The sequence below is a fragment of the Sardina pilchardus genome, chromosome 10 (genome assembly GCF_963854185.1).
Source record: "Sardina pilchardus chromosome 10, fSarPil1.1, whole genome shotgun sequence".
Lineage (NCBI taxonomy): Eukaryota > Metazoa > Chordata > Actinopteri > Clupeiformes > Clupeidae > Sardina > Sardina pilchardus.
The window spans coordinates 2,074,305-2,084,522 of NC_085003.1; the positions used below are offsets into that span (position 1 = coordinate 2,074,305).

Consider the following 10,218-nt stretch of genomic DNA (forward strand, 5'->3'; position numbering starts at 1 on the left):
TAATGAAATGTATAGATGTTTTGTTATAAACAAACTTTAATTACATTTTCACAATAATATGAATTAAGGGTATCTTCTAACGACTAAAATATTTATTGGGTGTGATCAAAAATAGAAAACTCAAAACTGCCATGCAATTTGTGGCGCTGCCTCCATATGGCAAAGTTGCTGAGTAAGATCCATCTGACTGAACAGGCTGAGTTGCCTTCCTGTGCGATTACTGCACTCGCACTTTTGTGCTCTAAATAAAGACAGTGTAATAAAGTGCTTGTAAACACATTCCTACAATGTGACTTCACAAACATTTTGTTGTCTGGACATTGCTGTAGCAACATCACATGGAAAACATTTGGAAAAGTCATATGTATGCTCACATGGGGAAATGTGCTCAAACCTATTCAGAACCTATTCAGACACTTAGGTGTTTGATATTTACAACATTCTCAGTTTTTTTTGCAAACAGCTTTAACCAAAAGAATTATATACAATATTGCCAGTCCAACATATGAAGCAGATTCTAAGAGGTAGAGCCCTCTTTTGAGATCAGGCCTAACACGGACCATTCCGATCTTTCAGCAAGTGTTTCAGGACACTGCTTTGTTTCAAGGTCTCCAAGTTCGAAATATCTTCAGCTATAACCGGGATGCCCCCTCTATGATCTGCTTCCTCCGATTCATCGTCACTGTCGGTTAAGGCACAGAGAAGAGCATCGTTCTCATAGGTGGGGAAGTAATACCTGGGAATCAAAAACACTTGTCCACATTACTCATTTCATCAGAATTAACCTTTGACCTTCAACATTCTCAGGTTAAATGGATATATAATGAAGTATATCCATTTAACCTATATTGATACTACCTCCACATTGATACCACTGTGCCATTTTCACCAAGCCCATCACCAGTTTCATATCATATGCAATGTAATTGGTTCTTCACAATAACAAGCAGTGTTTCTTCATCTATATGTTCGTTTTGGATAAGGAAGGCACAAAGGTCTCTTTCAAGACATTCATTACTGTTGCGTAAAAAAATATTTTTATCATCTAAAAAAAAGGAAGATGCATGGAGCTGCTATATCGTTGAGACACCTACATAAGCCAATGCACCCACCGTATAGAAATGACAGAATTAAAGTGTGATTCTTAAAATCATATTCAGGTTTTGGAGTAGATTTTATACATTCATGAAATGTAAGTCCTATGTGCTAGTTCACTCACTGAGGTTGATCCCAAGTGGACCTCTCTGGGAGGGCCATGATATGACCAGCATCTGCTAAGTGAAGAAGAACATCCGCTTTGGAGCTACATTTCTCCTCACAGGCGTAGCATCGGCACTGATGGATTTCACGACGGATGAAATTGACCAGCTTTACCTGCTGGTAAAATGTCAAATCTGTGGAGGACACAAAAACAGTACATTTTCAGACCACAACATAATGGTTTAATAAATGTAGTTTTGAGGCCCAAATGAGAGTCTCCAGGTCCTAAAAAGTGTATGGAGTCTATAGAACAAGTTTGGAGGGCTGCGGCGTTGTTCCTTCAGTAACTTCGTGAAGGTGCTCTTTGGTAGAAAAAATACTGATAATAGGTGAATTGACCAAGGCACTCTTCCAAAAAAGTTTAAAAAGCTTTAATTCGGCCCCAGCCGTGGCGCTTGAATGATCATTAAAAATGGCAACATGGTTCGACCTTAGCTAGGTCTTCATCAGGGCAAAAGCCCATGAATTAAAGCTTTTAAACTTTTTTGGAAGAGTGCCTTGGTCAATTCACCTATTAAGGGTATGAAGTCTGCTGGACAGTTCTAAGAAATTAAACTTACTGAGTTGTGTTTTAAGTTGATGCAGATTGAATCCATGTGTTTCCTGGAAAGAAATAAAAAAATATGAACAAGAGTAAACGGATAATGTTTAATTATCACTACATCTGAAGCCTGGGGTTGTAGTTCACCTGCATGTGTGTGTAGGTTTTCTCCATGGTTTCGGACTGCTGCTCACAGAATAGACACACAGCACAAACTGGATGAGCCTGCCAGTCTGACCAGTCACTGCAAAAAAAAAGGGAAACAACAACCTCAAACAACCCCGCTGCTGTAAGTGTGCCAGAAGCTAGGAATACACAAGAGAAAACTTAAGTCTACTCAAGTCTAGCTCTCACTAAAGTCAACCTGCTTACTCATCATTTTCTGCTAAGATTTCCCGGTCATCCTCAGACTGTACTTCCTCCCATGTTTTTCCAAGTTCCTGGACAGAACAAATAAAAAAAAATAGGAAGAGGGTGTATACATGTACCAGATTTACTTGAAACTCTTACTATTATCATGTATGCATATTATACATCTGTAAGACTATGTATGCAACATTATACAGAAGAGACATTTGCCTTGCGAGTCTATTCTGTACCTCTAAAGATACACATACAATAATGAGGCTTTTGAAAATATGACTAATACATGTATAATATTTAATCTATACAAATACAAATATATACAAAACAGCTGTTTCTGCTCTGATGGACTAATACCTAATTAGGAATCTGACTGAAAGCCCCCTTCAATATGAATAGCTTCATTTTGAAATATATGATTGTAAATACATACCAGATAATTGATGATGTAGAATCGGTCATAGTCGTTATTGCTTGCATTAATCCTACGGTGTTGTTTCTTCCTCATATGGTCTTTCAAGGTGGTCTTGTCTCGAAAGGTTTTCTCACAGTACAGACACTGCAAACTGAAAAAAACATGTGTGAGTTTAGATAAGCCTCTTACCTCCCATTAAGTTCAGTCAAAAGATTGGTAGAGCTGAATTGAGCAGACAAGACACTCACTTGTCAAGTTTCCTTTCCAACGTGTCAAGGAGCTCCGTGCAGTAAACAATGTTGTCAGGCAAGCCCACACTGAAAGAGTGTTCTCTGGCCATGTGGTTGAGCAGAGTGGACCTGCAATCGGGATGATATGTGTCAAGTATACAACTTTTTACAGGTCAATGTTAATTACTCACACATACTGAGTCTATGTGGTAAATCAAAGAAGATGAACCTTAAGCGGTGAGTGGCTACTTCTGCTGTCTACAGCCTCCCAACAAAAAATCTGAAGACATTCCAGTCGTAATTTCAACCAATCAATTACAATAAAAACATTATTTTCATTATGCCCACCTATTCCCTGTGAATTCTTCATTGCAGAACATGCAGATACGATGAAAGTTACAATCATCTCTTTCCTTCTGCTGCTGTTCAAGCACCTCCTCCTGAAGAAAAAAGAACACTTTCAATATATGACATGATCTTAAAGCATTTCATTAATAAATGGGTGTAACTTCGATGATAATATAATGTCATTACAACATTACAACTTGCAATAATATAAAAAGAGCATACGGACCAGCCGTCTTTGCTGCAGCTGCTCCCTGAGAATTCTATCCTCTGGTAGAGCATCACAAAGGAGGAAGTATTCTTCCTGTTGGCCTAAAAATAATAAACACCCAAATTGTTATTCAGCTTTGCATCAACTCTTTAGATTACTTATACAGTAAATGTATGCAAAGTTATATTTGACTGATCTGTGAGGAACCATTGGGATATCAAATTAGATGTATGAAATACAGGGCACTTTGTAGTAGGCCTATTCATGCTGTTCAACACTGGACTCATATGTGTCAAACATACTAGGTGAAAAGTCTAAGAGAATGTTGAGATTAATAACAGTTGTTTCTGTATGTCCAGCTTGTTAAGTATACATATCTACTGATCATAATTGTGAAAATGAAAGTCCGATCTATACAGTACCATTGTACAGGTACAGCTTGATTTATCAATAATGGCCGCGTTTCCCAGATTCGTTAAGAAGCTCTTAAGTGCTAAGAACTTCTTAGGAGTGCTCTAAGAACGTTCTAAGAACGCTCCTAAGAAGTTCTTAGCACTTAAGAGCTTCTTAACGAATCTGGGAAACGCGTCCAATATTAACAGAAAAGTGTACGTGTGTGCTGGGGAAAACGGCATTACATTTACATTCATACATCCATACAAGTAAGGAAATCACACTTTCAGGATCACCTTCTACCACTGCAATGCTCACTATTAACAATCGTATGCCATGCAAAATTACATTACCATCTTTATCTGAGATATGCTCTTATATTAAGTACAACTTGGACTAATGACAGCTTTCTGGTTAGAAAGGGAAGTATTCTTTTAATATGTCAAGCCATTTCACTTCAGAATTGTAGGCAACATTACATTCTGAAAATGATCAGAATGGTGATCATTAAACAAATATGTTGCAATGTACAAAATGTTTGGGGGGGTTTTTACCCAAAAGCTAGTAAGCCAATTCCCACAATAGTTTACGCATGCATTTATTGACATGGGAATGAACATACTACATAATTTGTAGCAGTAGCCTATGAGTTTGAGCAGAAGCTTACATATGGCTATGTCAGTCAACAAGCATGTGAATCAAAACAGGCTTAGGCCTACATACCTACTGGACCCATGGAATTAGTCTTGATCACACTACAGAATTCTGTAATGGGACTCTCTGAAAATCGTTTCCTCCAGTAAAGCATATAGCTATTAAAACACAAAAACAAAGCACATTTCAAAGAGCCATACCACATTCTGGTATCAATGGAGATCATATTGATATAGTAGTTCACCAATTATTTCTGGTTAAAATGAAGCTTAACCCTACCGTGAGAAGTCTGCAATGAGTCTAACATCAGCTATTACAACTTTATGTTCGAGGACAAGGTGTTTGAGAAGTGCATTCTTCTCTGATAATGGTGAAGACTCTGCGCAAAGTAAACAGGTGACTCTTTTACTGGCGTCGTATGAGGTGGAGGCGAGCTGCTCAGGAAAGGACAGAGGCTCCAGAATGCAATCCAGATGAGCTGAAGGGAGTAAAATGTAACCATTACTTTTTAACATGTAGGATACATTTGTTACATCATGTAACAAAATGTATCCTCTCCTGTCAGACAATCATTCATGCACGGTAAGGTTGTAGTAGTGTTATGCTCGTGGTTTCTCAAGTAGGCTAGCCTACATTCGAAACCATATGGCCACAGCAGATAGGCTATATCAATTAGATCGAATATCCAAACAAAACCCACATATACCAAAACACTAGCCTTCATTGTAATGTAGACAGTTGATATTCGTTAAAGCATGTAGAGCCTTGATTTAAATAAGTTAGCTTACCTGCCTGTCTCCCCCCCTCCAGAGAAGCAGCCATGTCTACAACAGTGACACACACGTGACTGGTTATTGTCCAATCATAAACTCTGCGCTTTAACCAGGTTGTGGGACTTGCAGTGTTTTGCACTGACTGTACTTCATCTCCCACAATCCTCTCGCACGCAGGGTAGGAACACACTGCACTGTAGTTTACCTCTCTTGGTATTTGCATTCTGGACAATACAGTAGACGATGCTGCGATTGTAAAATGGACTAACCTCATGCATATGAGGAACTCTACATGGCATGATATTTTCCAACCTATTCATTTCGCTTCAAAATGTGGGTGCCCACCGAGCAAGAGAAATATGGCGTTGGTAGGTTTATTTTTTATTTCAGCTAAACAGAGATTTTTTCGTAATGAATGTGATTACCCAATTAGTCTATCTTAATTGGTTGTCTACTCTGTTGGTGACTGTGGAATTAATCACACCAGGTGGAGGAGGTTAGTCTAATTGATTGGTAGTAGGCTATTGTAGCTGGTCAGGTTGGATAGTATTTCAGTCTGCAATAGCCTATTTAACAGTCATCGACAATTTTAAGACGTATCATCAAATAAACAATACAACATAGCCTTCCGAATTCGAAGGGTAGCCTGTGCTACAGATGATAGTGGTGTGGGCTACATAGCCTAATGGAATGTGTTCTATTTGGTCTACCATTTCGGTCGCAAGAGACACTGGTAGCCTATTGTAACACTGTAATCTTTTTGCTTCGATGCAGAATATTTTCATTTCTTTAGAAATAGGCTACTCTTAAATTGTCAACATATGTGACCATAAAGGGGCCCTTTGTTCAGTAGCCTAATTGCAAGGCACATTCGAAAGGCACTGAAAGGTTAATAGCGTTTTGTCATGCATTGCTGAAAACAAAAAATGAAGCATAGGCCTTTTCTCCTTTTTAGGTTGTGATTAATTGAAAATTGCCTTTATATTGCGGTCTGTTTAGACCTGTCAGGCTCTGCCATTGTTTTTGTGCGGTGTTTGTGTGGTCCTTTCTTGAAAATACTAGTTTGCCTGACCTTTAGATCTGTTTTGATTCAATGAAATACCTCTAGACTAGGTGAATTACAAACATAGAAGACAATTGTAAACACTAGTGCAGAAGATGTCAGGAAGGAAGATTTTTTGTCAGAAGGAGGGTTGAACCATCTCCACTGTGGCTCTGGAGCCGATTTTGTTTCAAGGTGCACTTTGCTGTTTTTGTAGTCTAAAAATAATGTGCCTTGACACCTACAATGGTGATGTAATTCTGAAATCTATTTGCCATGAATTTAAAAATATGTACTTCATGCACCTCATGCCTACAGCTGTTTCAGCTGTGTAAGGTCATTGCCCACGCTCTCCAGGCCTTGAATATGTTTACATCTATGCTAACAAAATAACTGTAGACTAATGAACCATCTCAACAATCTAAACTATAGACAGTTTTATAGGCATTGTTTTGGTTCTCGACCAGCAATAATGATATCTGAAAGACAGGGGATTGTTCTATGTCTTCTTCCCAGGTACTCTGTACTAATGTATAGAATTGTCTGAAATATCTGTAAACTGTGTGTGTAAATTGCAATATTTGTAAACTATTTATTTATGATGCCTGAGTTGGTCACAGTGGTCATTGTAAGTTCAAAGGCATTTTTGTCAACCAAACATCTCATTTCTTCACCACCACACACTATACCTTTATGTGTATTTTTAGACAGAAGATCAGATATGGGGTTGGATTGCAAGCAGAGGCTGATGGAAACTGCAACTTACTGCAGCAAGATTTCCCATTATTAATAAGCAGAGTGTGCTTGTATGTTCAGAGAGAGGTGCATGGGACACTTTGCATTTGATGTATACTGTAGGCTTTCATACATACATTATTGTGCTGCGTGTTTCCTAGCCTATTATCAGAGTTAGTGTGTTTTGAAGCTTATACATCCTTATAACTAGTTAGATAACATTGACTTGAAATGTTATCTGTTATTTCTGCTTGTGTTCTGTCTAGTAAGCATTCAATTTCCTCAATGGAAACTCTAATGCTGTTTATAGGTGGCATGAGGAAGTACAGATGTCGAAAGAGTAATGGCAGAGTTGTTGGGAATGACAATGCTACTTATCATTCAATTTCAACTCTCTGTGTCTGGATGGCCTGTATCTGAGCGTTTCTGGCTTCTTGCTTTCCTTAGCACCTCTGAAACTAGCATAGGCTACTAATGGCCTCTTTAAAAGCTAGATTACACTTATAAATATCATCAAACCATGCAGACGTGACGATGGGGTTCAGGTAGTCAATCTGCATATTGGAACAAATGTGATCCATGACTTTAATGGTTGGCTTGTTCTTAATGATGAATATCTCTGGTCAGAAGGTGAGAATATAATATGTTAACCACTGATCCCAACAGTGGCGCAGAGTGCATTGTATGAAGGCACATCAAACTTTGAAGAGAATAGCTTAAACCAGTGTCAACTGGGAACTGGTGGAATTGTATTTTGCTGGTAAAAGATTAGATTTATCCAGTACACTCACACACACACACACACACACACACAAACACAGTATGCACTTCTAAATACTGGCAGTATTGTGTAAAACTGTAGTGTGGTCTCTCTGTTTATATCTGATTACCTGTGTTGCTAACAGGGTGTACTGCTGAGCTGAAAGGAAATATATCAAAGAACTCTTATATAAAACTGGAGTACTAACACGATGTAAGGTCGATGAATCAGGCTTCACACCCCTGTGTTGTGTGCAAGGCCCTGCTCCCTGCTTAATGCCAGTAGCTTCCATATATGAACAGATGGACATGGAACACTTTCCTCCTCCAATTATTTCATAAAGTTTGTGGCAGCGTTTGTATATTTTGTATAGCGTTGCCATATGGTAATTAGTTTGAGTAGTTGGTCAATGTGTCTTTAAAATGCTCACCCTGTAAAAACAGTTTCATGGTCTCATTTTTAAGGACTTTATGTAATGATGCTAGCATTAGCGTTTTTGTCACTGTGTGTGTGTGTGTGAGTGAGAGAGAGAGAGAGAGAGAGAGAGAGAGAATCATGATGTTAATATGCATAATTCTTTTTTTCCCTTTAGAGCATATGTTGTGATTTTTTAATGCTGTCAATTGCAAGATGATGCTTACCATTCAGTACAGAACACTTGTTTTCTTTGCTTCTCTTCCTTGCAGCATTTCCCATATGGTGCTCTTGTGCTTCACTGATAGAGCAGTCCAATTTACTGACTTTTGTGACAAATGAGTGAATGTAAGACATCATTTATAGTTTATATAATTTCTTATTAGCAAAACTATGTCACACATACTTGGTACAAATAGTACCAGGCAATGACTTTGTAGCTAAATTCACCCCGCTGCTTCTGTTGGATTTTGTTTTTTGAGGATGGCTACTCAAACAAGCTTTAACGGAGTTGTCTGATGCTACTGAAAAAGTCAGTGACTATGCCTGAGGCACACAGGCTTAAGAAATAGGGCTGAAGATGGCATATAGGCCAACTCAGATACACCGGCAAATACTGTAGGATAAAATAGAGCTAAAGAACCCTGTTCGATTGGCATTCGGTCACGGTCATAGTGAGCATGAGTCCGTCATAGGCATAAAGGTTGTGCGTCTGGAATGACCGACATCACTGTTGAGACATCTGCAGGTGTCACTATCCTGTCCGTGTCTTTGCATTCTAGTAGAGCATATCGAGTAATATTTGAAAGTTTGGGAACCCCTTGGAATTTTCTATATATTGGTATACAAAATTAGCCGACTCATTGTGGAAATGTTCTAAAATTCCATATCCATGCATTTGGTTTGATTTTGTAACCTTTTGTCATCCTTCAAAGAAACAATTTGGCCACCAGGAAAAAAGACACACCTGGGAGTCGAGGAGTCATTTAAATATTGTCGAGGATATTGGTTTGGGAATGGATGCCTGTTTAATTAACAGCTCTTTGTGCTTCCTCCTGACTGTTCCACTTTTTAATCACGTTGGTATCAAGAGATCCTCCATCATCAATATGTGTTGCTCTGTATTTGATCTTGTGAGAAGAACCTTAAAAAAGCTGCCTGATATCAAGGCATTCAGGTCTGGCAGCAAATGTGTTTATTTATGGGTTCCATGCATCAGATTGAAAAGATAGAAACAAAGTGCCCTGTTTTTACGGTTGTTCAGTATCTGCTGTGATACACAGGTACCACCAGATCAAATCAGCCGGAATTCAGGAAAATGGTTGCTCAAAGTTGGTCTATACAGTGTGTATTGTAGTATTGTAGTATAGTTACCTGTAAAATGTTTTTATTCATTTTTTAAGCTTTGTTTTTTTTTTTTCCATAATTTTCACTTTTTCAGAATTGTCTTATTTTTGAGGCCATATTTGGACAAATCTTAAATGCTATCTTATCTAGTTTTATTTGCAGCCTGTCTAAGCTGTATACGATGGAAGATGAACACGACCGGATCTGAGCATGACTAGGCCATTAACAGTGTACTGCTCGCCCATTTATTTTCTATAAGGCCCTAGATTGACGTTGAGAATTTGAATTGTCAAGTCAGCATCTGAGCACAACATGGCATCCATCAGTATTGTGTCTGCAAATGCACATCCAGACCAGTCAGAGACTAGTTGCTGGAGGTACAGCGCCTTTTGAAAGCTGTTGGCAGGTTTTGCTTCTTTCTCCTCTTGGAATAGTTATTGGAATACCGGGTTCATGGTTACAGACTCACTTTTTTCGTTCCTGTGGAAAATGAGATGCAGCCATTGGCTGAGAAGACATGATTTAATCACCACACACACTTGCTTTCCACTTGACTCAAACTATGCGTGTAGTACATTTTATTATGCCTGGCATTATATGTGAATGCAATGCTGGTGGATGTCTTTGCTATGATTATGTTGTATCTGCATATGGACAAAAAGCCTTGCATGTGAAGATTAGTGCTAGATCTCTCCAAATCTCTGTTTTACCCCCAGGTATATAAAGACATGTAGT

At 38.5% G+C, this 10,218-nt stretch overlaps 1 protein-coding gene across 1 annotated transcript; it reads right to left on the bottom strand.

Annotated features, from left to right (window-relative positions):
• Positions 1-57: 57 nt before the first annotated feature.
• Positions 58-5,252, bottom strand: znf277 (zinc finger protein 277). The gene is made up of 12 exons (XM_062548151.1): positions 5,201-5,252; positions 4,692-4,890; positions 4,482-4,570; positions 3,384-3,466; positions 3,158-3,249; positions 2,828-2,938; positions 2,598-2,730; positions 2,174-2,241; positions 1,949-2,045; positions 1,821-1,863; positions 1,220-1,394; positions 58-736 (listed from the first exon to the last, which is right to left on the bottom strand). The coding sequence occupies exons 1-12, from the start codon at positions 5,232-5,234 to the stop codon at positions 550-552; spliced, it is 1,311 nt and encodes a 436-aa protein (XP_062404135.1). The 5' UTR covers positions 5,235-5,252; the 3' UTR covers positions 58-549.
• Positions 5,253-10,218: the final 4,966 nt, after the last annotated feature.